At 35.8% G+C, this 15,562-nt stretch overlaps 1 protein-coding gene and 2 non-coding genes across 5 annotated transcripts in view; 2 read left to right on the plus strand and 1 right to left on the minus strand.

Moving 5' to 3' along the window:
* The window catches only part of LOC123681932 (meiosis-specific transcription factor mei4-like), a 117,474-nt gene extending 105,934 nt beyond the window's left edge, over window positions 1-11,540 (plus strand). For all 3 annotated transcript variants that reach the window (XM_045620301.1, XM_045620299.1, XM_045620302.1), the window contains exon 4: window positions 3,246-11,540. In XM_045620301.1, coding sequence (XP_045476257.1) covers window positions 3,246-3,767 — 522 coding nt within the window. In that variant the 3' untranslated portion in view covers window positions 3,768-11,540. The remainder of the gene's footprint in view (window positions 1-3,245) is intronic.
* On the minus strand, window positions 9,217-9,289 carry Trnat-ggu. The gene has a single exon. It is a non-coding gene; the product is annotated as a tRNA-Thr (tRNA).
* Trnat-ggu lies at window positions 9,981-10,053 on the plus strand. The gene has a single exon. It is a non-coding gene; the product is annotated as a tRNA-Thr (tRNA).
* Window positions 11,541-15,562: the final 4,022 nt, after the last annotated feature.

Genomic DNA, 15,562 nt, shown 5'->3' on the forward strand with positions numbered 1-15,562 from the left:
AAATTCGGATCTAGATATATTTTATAACAATAGTTTCGAATATATAAATGAACTCGAAGAAAATTTCCTAGGTTACTTGAACACAGTTTCAAATATTCATCTATTGAGTTCGGTACTAAATATCGAGAAGATGTGTCGACTGTGCATTGTGCAATTGTTGTCATTATTAGATTAAATAATATTTCTTGTTTGTTCCCTTCGTGATTAAATTGTTGAGTTCAATCATATATGCGTTTTTTCATATGCTATTTAAAATGAATTGGTACTTGTGCGTGTTCATTCTGGAGACCTATGAAAATATTCTTCTTATACATCCGTTCTCATTAAAACTCATTCCTTTGGAACATTCAATTAAATGTTTTTCGATATCGATATTTTTCAAATTTTCGCTTATAACTCGAAAACGTGGCCAAAAATGAATACTACCCTTGCCAAGAATAGGGTATCAGAATCTATCTCCTCTGGTTTAAAAGTTGTAGTGCTAAAACATCGAAAATTGCCCACCCTGTACAACATCCTGCCTGTTGACATGAGATCTCTTCAGATTAATAACTAAAAAATTAATGACAAAAAATTGAAGAAATTTATACTTGATAATTCATCTATATTTACAAAACTTTTTTACGTTTGAACATCTGTTTCCATATAATTGCTCAGCAATTACTATTACTGTTCCAAAAAAGCGCGAACAGAGAGCTGAAGATTTCTCAGGAGAAATCTGAAAAGATTTGGAATTTGCCCATCTTTCTATAGAAACTCTGAATATTTTATCAAATGCTTCCTCAAAAGAAGCCCCTGTTGTATTGCATCTGCATATTCGAGGGTGACAACACCAGGAATATCAATGAAGTCCTGAACATCTCTGACGAAAACATAGAACAAAATAGGGTTTTTTGGAGATCCCGGAGAGATCCAATGGATCCCTGAAGATCAATTGAGAGTTTTTTCAGGTCCTTTAAGTTCTTTATTATATGGATTTATAAGGTAAATGTTCCTCTGTACTGACAAAGCGCTCAACAGTTCAATGATATGTTGTGGGTCATTGATATTCAACAGACTCTGTTCAAGGAGACCGTACTGAATAAAGTCATATGCTTGTTTGATATTCAGGAATACTGCAATAGCAAATTCACCATTTGAGAATGAAGAATATAAAGTTGTACTGAAAAAAAAGGTCATCATTCACTGACCCACCTTTGAGGAAGCCAAACTGCAATTCCTGGAGTCACAGATTGTTGATATATTCTCTCCAGTCTAGTCGCTATAAGGGAATCAAAGACCTTCAGGATACGCTATTGGACGATAGTTCATAGGATCGTCTGGTGGCTCATTTGGCTTGCGAATAGAAATAACAATAGTGTCTTTCAGTCATAGAGGGATGTTAGGGGTGATAAATAAATCATTGAATATTCTTGTCATCAATACCTTAGCCTGAATTGGCAAATTGTTCAGCATACTATATGTTATTTCATCTTTTCCTGGGCATGATTCCTTCTTATACCTGATTGACAAAACCAAGAGTGATTTTTGGAAATGGTGAAGGAGAGTAGTTTTACGGAACAATAACCTGGGGGGGTAACTGTACTCTGCAAGGAGTAGAGTCGGTCGAGTATTCTCTGACCGCATGCTGGAGAGGTTACTCTAGATGATGGTGGCTTACAGCCAAATTTGAATTCACCTATGTCAGACCACAGTTTCTTAGCATTGCGGGTAGATAAACCTTCCTAAAATTCTCTGAAGGAATATATTTTAATTTGGCGAACAGCAACTTAGATGTTTTTCGCGTGGAGAAAATTATCCATTGAAGGGTTTTGAAAATAATTCCGGAAGGCCTCCGAATGGTTTTCAATCGATTCAGAAAGATCATCAGTCTACCAGTGTTCCCTATAGGGAGTTGGCCGAGGGGGTTTTTTCATTGGGATAGAGGCTTCTGCAGCTGAAATGATGAGAGAAGTCAAATCTTCCAGAATTTTGGGATTTCGTTCCTGTACACTGAAACCGATATATTAGTGATATTTCAACCTATCATCTCCGACTGCATTGAATTAACAAGTGGAGAAATGGGGGGCCAAATGTTTAATAGGTTAGAGGAGAGATTCGGGGATGTTAAAATGGGTAAGTTTTCATTGAAACTCGGGTCAGAAAATAACTTCCATGTTGAACTGATCCTTAGATCACTGGAGCACAAAATAATATCAGGAGAACTGCAGTTAGTGGAAGAAGTAATCAATTAATATGCAGAAATCACCTGAAAGAAGAAGTTCATGCAGTATTTTCCCAATAAAATTCTCCGCGTCAGAGCCCGAAATGGTATTTTGAGCGTTCAAATCACCACAAATGAGATAGGTTCAGAAATATTGTCAATCAGGGAATTCCAAAACGCTACAGATGGGTTGACATATGGAGGACAATATATATTAAAGATAAGTTCAGATGCGTAAACGAGCGATCCACAACCGCGCTACTGGAAATACAGAGGAGTCATACGCGCGACCATATGAACATTTGTATGTGACTCCTCTATATCTTTAGTCGCGCGGTTTGTGGATCGCATGTTTACGCCCTGATCTGAACTGACCCTAACAATTGTGAGACCAATGGTGTTCATTCAAATTCCCTGTAGTTATAAATGATCAGGACAATCAATAAGCTTTAAATCTAGCTCAGAGATATAAATATTATGTATTAAATTAATTTCACGGCATTCAGACAACTTTGCAATTCTGGAAGAAGTACCTCCCCGAGCGGGACTCGCACCCGCAACCTCCGAATCACTAGTTCGTTGCTCTAGCCACTGAGCTATCGAGGCGATTGTAGATTTTCCGCGACGAGGAACCACTAATCCCAGGATTGAGTGTTGTACGCCTTACGAACTAAATACATAATTCGCAAGGGTTGAGAAAAGTTGAAAACGGATGGAAACAACATAATAACGAAATTGAGTTTTTGAGTCGTTTCTATGGAAACGCAATAAATAAGCACATACTGTTAACGAAGGCCATTTTGATTTGAATCAAGTCCATTACTTGAATTATTGAAATTTGGGCAGTTTTAGAGAAAGTATGGTGTGCAACATGTGAAAGTCCTTTTCTCGCTCGTGTGTTTGCGGCACTCTACTTTCAGGCTCGTGCCACAAACTACCACACTCGCGAAAAAAGTTGGACTTTCCCCACTTGTTGCACAATATACTATTTGTACTCACTTACGCATATAGAAAGAGTAGTAATTTCATGATTTCATTTCAGAACTCTATCCGACACAACCTATCGCTCAACAAATGTTTCATGAAAGTAGCACGATCAAAAGATGAACCTGGAAAAGGCGGGTTCTGGAAACTCGACTTGGAACGCCTGGAAGAATCCAGAAGAGCGAAGCGAAGGTCAAGTCTCACCGTGAGAGCACCGAGAAACAGACATCAAAACATACCGAAACCCGTGAAGAAAACCAAGAGATATAGACCATACCAAAATACGGGTGAGCGGAAACATAACATCCTCTCCAACATATCGATCTGCGGCGAAACGGACATCGAAAATTCCGAAGATAGTTGCCTGAAGAGAAAGGATAAGAACGATGGCAAAAAGGTGATGAGTAAAAACGATCAGGAAAAAGTGTTTATACCATTATCTATGCCCAACCAGAGCGTCATTACGGAACCCGTGAATCAGTCTGTTGCGGAGGATGTGCTATCCGGACTGCTGATGAATATCAACGGATGGGAGGACTGTCAGCTGGAAATGTTGGATTCTCTTCTAGATTCTTTGTAAATACTTGAATCACTTTCGGAATAGGTTAATGCAAGTGTTGAATAATAGTTCTTTATCGGAAGCGACGTTCTGATATTTTCGGATCAACTAATGAAACAATGTCGATAATACAAAAAACAAGAAATTGATTTCTCGACAAGAACCAAATTTATGTACATGAAACTTCACTAGTTACTCTGAATTAATCATTTTTTTTTCAATACAAGACGTGTCGAAATTAACTATCATTTTGAGCTAGGGATGCCTCGTTATTGGCCGATTACCGAATATTCGACGATTCATTCGGCTGAAGGTACGAAGGTTCCGCCAAAGCTAGCTTATCATTAGTACTCTAGTTGTAATGAGGCTCATTTCGATACAATTTTGTTTCATCAGTAATTCAAGGATACTTTATTGAAAAAAATATCAAAATTGAGTAACACAACACTTTTATCTAATGAGAACATTAAATAATTGAATCAAATTGTAATGTCTTCACTTATTTTGCTATTGGGAAAACTGGGTAATGGTACCATTAGAAGTCATACTCGAACTGATTTATTGAAACATAAAATATATCATGGGTATTCCTCTTACTTTAATTAACTTGAGAGGGGATGCGCAATATATCACATTTCTCCCCCTATAATTTACATATTATATACATCCAAAACTATCTAAACTATTATGCATTCTAATCAATATGAAATATATATTGAATAAAAACAATTAAGTATAAACCAATCTATCGGGAGGTTTAACATTTCTCCTCAATATTCTGGTATTTATTACAATTTTAGATTCATCATTATCATCAATTGTTTGTTGTTCTACAGCAACTTCCTGGTTCACTTTTCTTTTCGTTTTGAAATTTCAGGATTGGTTGTATAATCAATCTCAGGAAGCCTTCCTTTTGATCTGGTTGGCATGACGTTTCCAAATTTCATTCACGCCTGAAATTTCCACCAGAAAGGTACATCTTTCTATTTTTCCTTTGATCCAATTAACCTGATGCCTATCCCTGTTTTACATCAAATTCATCTCCTATATTGAAACTAACTCCTTTATTACCCACATAGATTAACCTTTGGTTGGCTTGCTCTCTATCTACCCTCCTATCGAAATTTTCATCTTTAATTTCACTATTAGCTAACAAAAGATCAAATCTATTTCTCAAATTTCTACCAAACATTGGTTTAGCTGGAGTGACGCCGGTGGTACTGTGTGGTGTATTTCTGTAATCTAGTAAAAATCTACAAAGAATAGTTTCTGTCTCTGTCGAAATGTTTCGATAAAGTTTTTTCTTTAAAGCTATTTTAATAGTTTTGACACTATTTTCAGCGGCACCGTTCGAACTGGGATGATATGGAGGAGAGGTTATCTGTCTGATTCCGTTTCGACTCAAAATATCTTTGAATTCTTCCGAAACAAAACCTTAACCATCATCCGACACTACTACTTTAGGAAGTCCGAATCTTGCGAATGTATAGCGTAATACTCTCATCGTAATACGATGAAGTTGTTGAAGTAATATATACTTCTAACCATTTACATTTAGCATAGTAATTTACTGTACCCAAAAATGATTTCAAACTAGTACATTTGTCGGTCTCGGAGCTTTTTCTATAGCTAAAGTTTTTTCTTTACTCGTGTGCAAACCTTCTTTATTGATAATATAACCAAGGTAATTAACTTTTTCTGAAAGAAATTGCATTTTTCTAGAGAAAGTTTAAACCCTGAATCTCTCAGTTTCTTTAAAACTAGCCTTAATCTTTCTAAATGTTCTTCCTCACTTTTACCAGTTATCAAAATATCGTCAAGAAAAACAACCACGCCTTCAATACCTCCCAACACCGATTCCATAATTTTTTGAAATTTTGCAGGTGCAGATGATATACCGAAACATAATCTAACATATCTAAATAAACCTTCATGTGTTGAAACTTGTGACTTTTCATCAAGGCAAATTTGCTGATAAGCCTCTGATAAATTAAGTTTGGTGAAATATTCACCCCCCTGTAGCTTACAAAATAATTCATCAATCCTAGGAATTGGATATTGATCCTCTTCGATATGAGGGTTTACGGTGATTCTATAATCTCCACACAATCTTACTGAACCATTATTTTTAAAAACAGGTACCACCAGTGTCGCCCAACTGCTGTACTCTACTGGTGCCAGAATACCTAAAGAACAAAATCTATCAATTTCATCCTCAACACTTCAACGACTAGCAAACGGTACAGGTCTAGCTCTAATGAACTTAGGCGTAACATTTTCATTTTTCAATTCTTTTCCAAAAACATCTCTCAATTCAGACAAAATATTATCTAAGGCTAAATTTTTACAATTTACATAATTCACTTCTCCGAAGTTAATGCTATACATATTCAAAAAATATCTTCCTACTATTGGAGGACCCCCCTTTTCTTAAACATTTAATTCGAGTTTTCGCTGTAAATTCTTATACTTGACCTTGACCTCTAAAATTCCAACTAGCTTTATTTTAGAACCATGATAAAAATAAAAGTATTCATTACAAGGTTTCAATTTTAATTTACTGAATTTTTCTTTATAGGTTTCATCGAAAATAGCAGATATGCTAGCACCCGAATCTATTTGAAACTTCAATTCTACATTTTCTACCTCAACTTCAATCCAAAAAGCCTCGTTATTTCTATTATTATTCATAACTGAATAATAGCAACGATCATCAAAATTTTCTCTATTCAATTTAGTTTCTGAAACGAAATTATCAACCAGAAAACTCTGTCGAACGTTTTTTGCACAAATTTTGGCCAAATGGCCTGCTTTTTACAAATTCTTCATATATAAGACTTAAAATAGCACTTATCTTTTGTATGACCGCTTCTTCCACAACAATTACAACTCTGTGATCGGTCCATCCTCTTCTGATTTGGTGGCGTCCTTGTTCTGTGAGTACTGCCAAACTTCTCACTCTAGCGGACCATTCTTTAATTGATTCACCAGCGTTTTTCATGCTGTTATAAAATTTTAATCTTTTCGCTAAAACTGACTTCTGCGATGTAAAATATTTGTCCATCCCAGTAACGAGCTCCGTAAATGATTTAGTTTCAGGCAGATGTGGGCTACACATGTTGAACACTAGTTTATACGTTCCTTCATCTAGCATATTCAATAATATCGATTTCTTCTTGATTTCATCGGTCACATCATTTGCATTAAAATAATTCTTCCATCGGGCTTTGTATATGTTCCAATCTGAAATATTCAGTTGAAATTCCCGTAGTTGACCCATTAAGTTCGCTGTGAACATGTTGGTAACCACGTTTTCCGTCATAGTGTACTTTTTCCGATGAAACGTTGAAAACAATTTACCATCACTTCACTCAATCAGTATGAAGAAATTATATTTTCCAAACAATTTCAATTTTGATTTTCTCCTCGTCAAATGTAATTTCTTTACTTATTTTGCTATTGGGGAAACCCGGGAAACTGGGTAATGATACCATTAGAAGTCATACTCGAACTGCTTTATTGAAACATAAAATATATCATGTGTATTTCCCTTACTCCAATTCACTTGAGAGGGGATGCGCAATATATCACACAAATGATATAAAAAAACTTTCTTAAAATATTTGTATTAATCTAAATTCGATTTATTGACATTATGATAAAAGAATAGGTGAGAATCTTTCGGTATTTCTTGGAAGTAGCCGATTCCAGTTTCTTTATAAATATTGCCCATCTCGCAGCTCAATGCTTCGGATTTCGCATTGAACATGTAATGCCCGCCACTCACGAAGCGTTTTTTCGAGCGTTTGGTAGCAGGCGTTCAAGAGATTCCAGACGGGCAGTAAAGTTCATTCTCTGATTTACAGTCGTGCGGTCGTGTGCCGAGCTGCCCAACTGTAAAATTATCCGAACGCTTGAACATGGGCGCATCGTGAGTGGCCGCCTTAACCTGCGTAGTGCGCAAAAGCTAACTGATCTGAGAAATCATAAATTTAAAAAAAAACGAAAAGCTAGAACTTTCATCCTGGTTTTTAGCTCGTTATCGACATTCATTAGACTTGAGTCCGAAATTGGTGAGATGAATATTTCGTGATATATTTTCGACTGTCCTGAGAATTTTTCTTATTGTATCAAAAGTGACAAAGTACCACAAACCTTTCAGTGCCTGTCGTAATTAAAATAATTGTTATATATAATATTTTCAATACAATCCAGTACTTATCAATCTATAGATTGGAGATGCTCAGAATGAAGAAAAATGATGTTAGTACCTAATTTGTTCTATACGGTTACAACATTCATTTTGAGTGACTCGAATAGAATCGAATGTTTAGGCAAAGGTATTTGAAAAACTTGAACTATAGAATGTAGAGCAGATATTTATACATATTCTAATCATTAGAATAAGACAAAATTGTTTATAAGCGTAAGTAACATGTCTGACATATCAATTTTCTGAAATTAATCTTTTGTGGATTTCATTATGGTTTTCTTTATTAAATCCTATTTCGAAAGTAAAGATAACGAGTAGATTCATATATTTAAATTTTTTCTAGAATTCAATGCATAAAATGAAAAAAATTCTCGTTAATAAATAATCGACATTAAGATGGCACAAGAAGTGTCAAAACATGAAACGAGATAATTGTTCATTGTCATTGTTCATTCATTTGGCCAGTTTTTATGAAGAAAAATATAATGATAAAAAGAATTAATAAAAATTGGTTCATGTTTAACTTTCTGCATCTGAGTTTAATTTTAAATTGTATTTATTGTATTTGATTAAACTCATTTATTATTATTACTATCTGAAACGTGGTGATGACTACGTAAGACAAATAGCATTTTGAATCGAGTTCGAATCTTATAGGTTGGGGGAACGTAAAATGAAAAAAACAGTTTTTGTGATGACCATGTATTCTGCAAATTTTATTCTTGTTTATCAACTGTGAATACATGTTTAGGCGTCTTTATATTAGACAGTTTTAGTAATTTTTATGTTGAGTAATTTGTATTTTATAATTTAGTTCTGATATATTTTTGTTTCTATTCTTCTGATTCACTATATTTTTTCAATGTCCTGATGATGCTAAAATACAATTCGCAAAACGTTGAACATCACAAAAAGTGTTTTTTTTTTCAATTTCATGTATCCTTATATCATAAAATGCCAGCTTTGATTTGAAATATTATTTCTATTCGTATTCTTCTTCAGGTTTCAGATGAATAATATTAAACAAGAAACAATTTATATTATGAAACCTTCTCCTCACAAAAACTCTTTCTCTCCAAATATATTTAATAGTATTATGGCTTCTTGACTGAATGCGGTAAGAGTTTTTCAAAATGCTCTCTCGATATTTCTCAAGTTACCATGAAGTTGATCTTTTTTTGACTGAATAATTATAACTTTTATATAAGAAAATGGTTTTATGGCAAGCAGACAAATATTCAACTCTGGACAAAGAACCTCCCCGGGCGGGATTCGAACCCGCAACCTCCGAATCACCAGTCCGTCGCTCTACCAACTGAGCTAACGAGGAGATTGAAGATTCTCCGCAACGAGGAACCACTAATCCCAGAATTGAGTGTTAGTATGAAATATCTTTACGAAACTGTAAACAATTCGCAAGGATTGTGAAGTTTTTAGATGTCAGTATTCAATTAAATATTGTCAGTGATCGTCCTATTTCCATTTTACCATTCATCTAGCGTCGTCGAATCATTTCGACTTCAGCTTATTTTCAGGTATCTGAAACCTCCGACCAACCGGATAGATTGAGCCAAATAGTAATAATACGAAAGTGAGTTTAACGTCTGTGAGATAAATATAAGAAAATAGTTTTATGGCAAGCAGACAAATTTTCAACTCTGGAAAAAGTACCTCCCCGGGCGGGATTCGAACCCGCAACCTCCTTGTCTGCTTGCCATAAAACTATTTTCTTATATTTATCTCACAGACGTTAAACTCACTTTCGTATTATTACTATTCGGCTCAATCTGTCCGGTTGGTCGGAGGTTTCAGATACCTGAAAATAAGCTGAAGTCGAAATAATTCGACGACGCTAGATGAATGGTAAAATGGAATTAGGACGATCACTGACATTATTTAATTGAATACTGACATCTAAAAACTTCACAATCCTTGCAAATTGTTTACAGTTTCGTAAAGATATTTCATACTAACACTCAATTCTGGCATTAGTGGTTCCTCGTTGGGGAGAATCTTCAATCTCCTCGTTAGCTCAGTTGGTAGAGCGACGGAATGGTGATTCGGAGGTTGCGGGTTCGAATCCCGCCCGGGAAGGTACTTTTTCCAGAGTCTGCTTGCCATAAAACTATTTTCTTATCTTTATCTCACAGACGTTTAAACTCACGTTCGTATTATAACGTTTATGTTCGATATTTTGAGGTTTATAATTTTATCTTGTCGTCAGTTCTTTCATTCGTTGCCAATAAAATTCATAATAATATATCTTTAATCTTCTGAGAGTGTTTTTTAGAAATTTCTTTCAGAGTTAAAATTATACTTTATATTTATACAACGGGTATGTTTACTCAATAATTCTGTTCAAGGTTCTGAATATTCTGATGTTTCTCATTTACAAAATCAAAGTACCTATTGAGCATCGCATTTAATTCGATGACTTCAACTGACCTAAGTATATCATTTCATATATCCAACAAAAAAATGATTCAAGAAAAAATGTTGTAATCACAATTTCATTAACCGAGATGAAAGTGTATTTTATTTTAAATTATTAATTTTCATGGAAAATATTGAATAAAATATTCAAATATCCAACAGTGAACTAAAAACGTTTTTGTCTTATTCCTTTTTAGATGTAAAATCCGCCTGTATCTATACTAGAATTATACACAGAGTGGTTTGTGCCTTCTTTGTATAACACTGTGTGACTAAAGGTATTAGATATAGAATAATTTTGAGAGGGTATTGTATACTGCTTATATCGTAATTTTTTATCAATTAAAATAACTTGTACTATGAATGCTCGAATTTCTTCCGTCCATTTGCATTGTTGTGTATCATGTTAAGATCAAAATATACACATTCTTTGATATGTTAAAATTTGTGTTTCACTAATTTCATCAGTATATCCTCGGTCTTTTATTCCTGTGAAATTGTGAAGGCTATTTAAATGAACATTGCTTGGTGTAACTAGGTACTGAGCTAGCAATTATTACTTTCTGAAACAAGAAATCAGGGAAATAAATACAATTTGTGACAATATTGCTTGAACTTATTCATTCTTCAAGGTTGGATCTGTGGTCACTGGAATATTATTTCTACTTATTCTATTTTCATACTTTACGTATGGGCTCAGGATATTCCAAGATCCATAAGTAAATAAAAAAAATTCCCGAGATTCTCTATAAATTTTTGGTGCGGTATCTTCAACAATCGTTTGATTGGCTCTCATATTTTTGAGAATAGGTTGACAGGAGAAATTTATAAGAATTTTTTGAAAAATACTTTGCTTGGTTTGTTAGAAAACATGGAGCTCCTGTGCACTATTCAAGAAAAGTGCGCGAATATTTGACTAAAACTTTTGAAAACAGATGGATTGGCAGAGGTGGACATGTTTCTTCGCCTCCTCGATCCCCTGAGCTGACACAATTGGATCATTTTTATGAGGAGAGCTGAAAACAAGAGATCTTTGCGGTACATATCAACTGCTACAAAGAATTATTGAAGTTTGTGATATTATAAAATCTCAATCGAATACGAAAGCGAAATCTGTAAAAAAAAACAATACCAACGTGCTCGAAAATGTATCGAAATGAAGAGATACGATTTTCAACAATTCCAGAACTGAAAATTCTGTTTCAGAGTTCCAATATTTTCAATTTATTTTTTTGTTTTTTTCATTATCCAGTTTGAGCACTAGTATTCTTTTTCGATCATGAAAATTATATAACAACAAAATATTCACGTACAGGGTGATCCGATTGTTGGAGAATTGTATATTACTCACAATTCTCCAATATGTATTTTGGGTTGCCTACCCAAATATCTTCACTTTTATAATTTTTTAATAATAACTCTTTATTGCCTGAATTATGTGGTATTTACATGACTTGTACAATGAGTGCAAAAGGTGGGCATATCGCTAAAGCGATATCTTCCTGCCAACCTCACAATGTTGAAAATAAATAAAATTAAATTAACATGCTTTAAGGCAAAATACAAAAAAACAAATGCCAGACTACTGAATCGCTCATGGTTAAGGAATTGGGATGGATGGAATATATGGGGGGATGTATGGATAGGGGGAAAAATGAAGACAAAAATGAACCTACGAAACTCACATAACTCAAAGTTCGGCGGTGAGCAAGTGCTTTCTGACGGCAACTCTGAAAGATGACAAAGAAGGACGACCTTTGATACTGTTAGGGAGGCGGTTCCAAAATTGGGAAAACCTCAAGAAAAAGCTATTGTTTGCGAAGTTAGTCGTGTGTGCAGGTATTCTCAGTGTAAAGTTTGAATGGGCCCTCGTATGATGATGCTCACCACCAAGTTTCTGGAGACCTTCATATAGATATGCTGGTGACTGTGCCGAGATGACCCTGAACCCCAGTGATAGCAGACGCCAGGAACGACGTTTTTTAATTGACAACAAGTTGAGGTTCTGTCGAAATACTGACACATGATCATATTTCTTTAAGTTGTATATGAATTTTATGCCGGTGTTCTGCAAACGATCAAGCTTGTTCAGCTGCTCCGAAGTCAGTCCAATGTATGAGACATCCGCATAATCGATAATTGGAAGTAACAATGAAAAAAAGAGTGTTTTCCTTGTCTGAAATGGAAGGAAGTTCTTAAATAAGCGTAGCTGATGTAGAGAGTAGTAAAACCTTTTATTTATCGCAGCAATTTGATTATCCCATGATAAGGTTTCATCCATGATTATACCAAGATTTTTGACTGTTTTCGAATAAGGTATTTTACTACCATTTAACTCAATCTCACAGCACCTTCCATCGAGTCCGCTCAACGTTCTGCGTGTGCCAATAATTATACACTGAGTTTTTAAGGTATTAAGAACTAGACCCATACTTGAGGCTTTCTTAGATATCAGAGCCAGGTCAAAGTTGAGTTTATTAACGTCTTCTGCAAATTGCTCCGGTGAGGTGTGTACATAAATTTGCAAGTCATCAGCAAAAAGATGGTACCTACAACTGGTGCGATCGAGCAGGGTTTGTATGTAAATGGAAAAGAGGAGCGGCCCCAAAACGCTTCCCTGTGGTACTCCCGTCGACACATCCATCCAGGCAGAGGCCCCCTGAGCAGTGTCTACCTTGATCTTTCTCCCCTTGAGATATGACTCGAAAAACCTTCTGGTATTCGAAGAGAAGCCTAATATTCGCAACCTAGCTATCAATATGTCTAAGTCGATAGTATCAAAGGCTTTACTAAAGTCCAGAAGCACCAACACTGTGAGCTGCCTCTTATCCATAGCTTCACCGATGTCACTGATAACTTTAGTGAGAGCAGTAGTTGTGCTGTGTCCCCGACGGAAGCCCGACTGATATGCATTGTGCAAGGAATAAGTATCCATGTACGAAACTACTTGAAAATAGATTATCTTCTCGAAAATCTTTGATAAGGTGGGAAGAATGGAAATTGGACGGAAATCAGCTACGTCATCGGCATTCTGTTTTTTGGGAATGGGAATTATCTTAGCCTGCTTCCATAATGAGGGAAAAACACCATTTACTAAAGATACATTAAATACATGATTGAGGACCGGAAGAATTTCATCGATAATCGGTTTCAGAAGAGCTGTTCCGATATCATCGCAGCCAACTGATCTCGAGGTTATTTCATTCAAAGCCAGCCTGATGTCGTTGTCAGTAATTGCCACAAACTCGAAAGAAGGCCTGCTAGGTAATGGTGATGAACTGAGTGATTCCAATGTGGATTTTTTGATATCTCTATCCAAGGGGATGCAGGGTGAAACAAAATGCTTGGCCAGAAGATCTGCATCAAGGTTGCAAGTTGAATCAAGTTCCTTCCTTCCAATTCCAACTGAGCGTATAGTTTGCCAAACTTTCTTAGGAGGTACGTTAAGAAGATTCTCATGAAAAAACCTTCTCTTCTCATTCCTGCACAAGTGATTGCAAGTATTTCTCATTACCCGGTACAATTCCCTATTATCAGGAGTGGGGTTTTTTATGTACAATGATTTCAATTTATCACGTTTCTTCATCATCTGCTTCAAGTTTTCATTTAACCAGGCACACGAAGGACGCCTCACTGTCACTGTCCTCACCGGAGCCAAATCATCATAAATTTCCAGTATCCTTTGGTTTAAAAATTTCACTTTCTCATCAAGTGTAGGCTTCTGGTATACCAACTTCCAATCCACCACTCTTGCCCTATTTGCAATATGGATATCATTCACTATGTTCAAGTTTCGGAACTTGATAACACGTCGCCTGAACTTAGGACGTTTGAAGTTAAGAGCAGCATAAATCAAATCGTGGTGTGAAAACTGATAAGCATCGTGCTGGCCAAAGGTGAATATTTTGTTAGGCATTGATGTTACAACTAAATCAAGCAGTGTATTGGAGTTAGGTAAATGATGGGTAGGTTTTTTGTTGATCAATTTCAAATTATAAGAATCGAATATGTTATGCAGAAGTTTGGACCTGCTTGAGTCGCGAATCATACACGTGTTAAGATCACCCATCATAATGATCTCCGAATAAATGGGAACCAACTCTGCCATTACAGCATCAAATTCCTCAAAGTAGCTACACATAGGGGGTGAATAGAGAACACCAACTAAAAACCTCTTGTGTAAATTTATTTCTATGAAGAGGTACTCTAATGAAGGTGTTTTATCCGAACTTGAATGCTTTACAATTCGACAAGAAATGTTATCTTTAACGTAAACTGCAACACCCCCACCTCGACGATCAACCCGATCGCACCTCAGAAGCCTATATCCCTTCAAATCTACCGCCGATGACTGGAGAGATGGTTTAAGCCAAGTTTCACTAACAAGTATCAGATCATGCAAGCAGTTGGAGAATGTATTTACCAGGTCATCTCGATGGGCCATCAAACTCTGAGAATTTATGTGACAAATTAGGAAATTGTTTGATGCAACTTCATCGAGCCTATGACCTTCATCTGACATATGCGATGTTACATCTGAGTCGACAAGATTCAATAATTCCTCCTCAATGTCTTCACTTTCAGGGAAATATGTAGGGGAAACAGGATAATAAGAGTAATCATGAGCATTCATAACAAAAATAAATAATTGTAAACAATAAAAATAATAAAACCAAAACCAGCAACCGCATACAATATTAAATGAACACGACGAAAAATAAATCAAACAAATATTAGAGCTTCATGCTCCGTGAAATATGAACAAAAGTAATTAAAATATCATCTGCTCACGTTTTTACTTCTGGTAATTGGCCCCGGCAGGGGACGCTGAGTAGAGGCAGGGTCTATATCAATCACTGCAGAGCCCTTCAACCCCTCTATCTGCGACAGAGAGGTAATCCTCATCTTTTCCTTTCCCACAGCAGCGTGAATACTACCATTATATGTCCATGCATTACGTGGGCCAAAGGCAGCCCTTGCCTCATTAAATAGGATCATTCTTCTCCTGGTTAAAAACTCCGTGATCAGGATCTTTGTTCCCTTCAGTTCCTTCTTGGCATCCCAAACTAAGTTTTTATGTCTGTTGTTAGTGAAGGCTACTAGGAGAGGTCTAGGTTTCTTCCTGCTCTTATCCGTTGATTTACCTTATCTCTTGGTTGATAAACACGAA

The sequence above is a fragment of the Harmonia axyridis genome, chromosome 6, assembly GCF_914767665.1.
Source record: "Harmonia axyridis chromosome 6, icHarAxyr1.1, whole genome shotgun sequence".
Taxonomy (NCBI): Eukaryota; Metazoa; Arthropoda; class Insecta; order Coleoptera; family Coccinellidae; genus Harmonia; species Harmonia axyridis.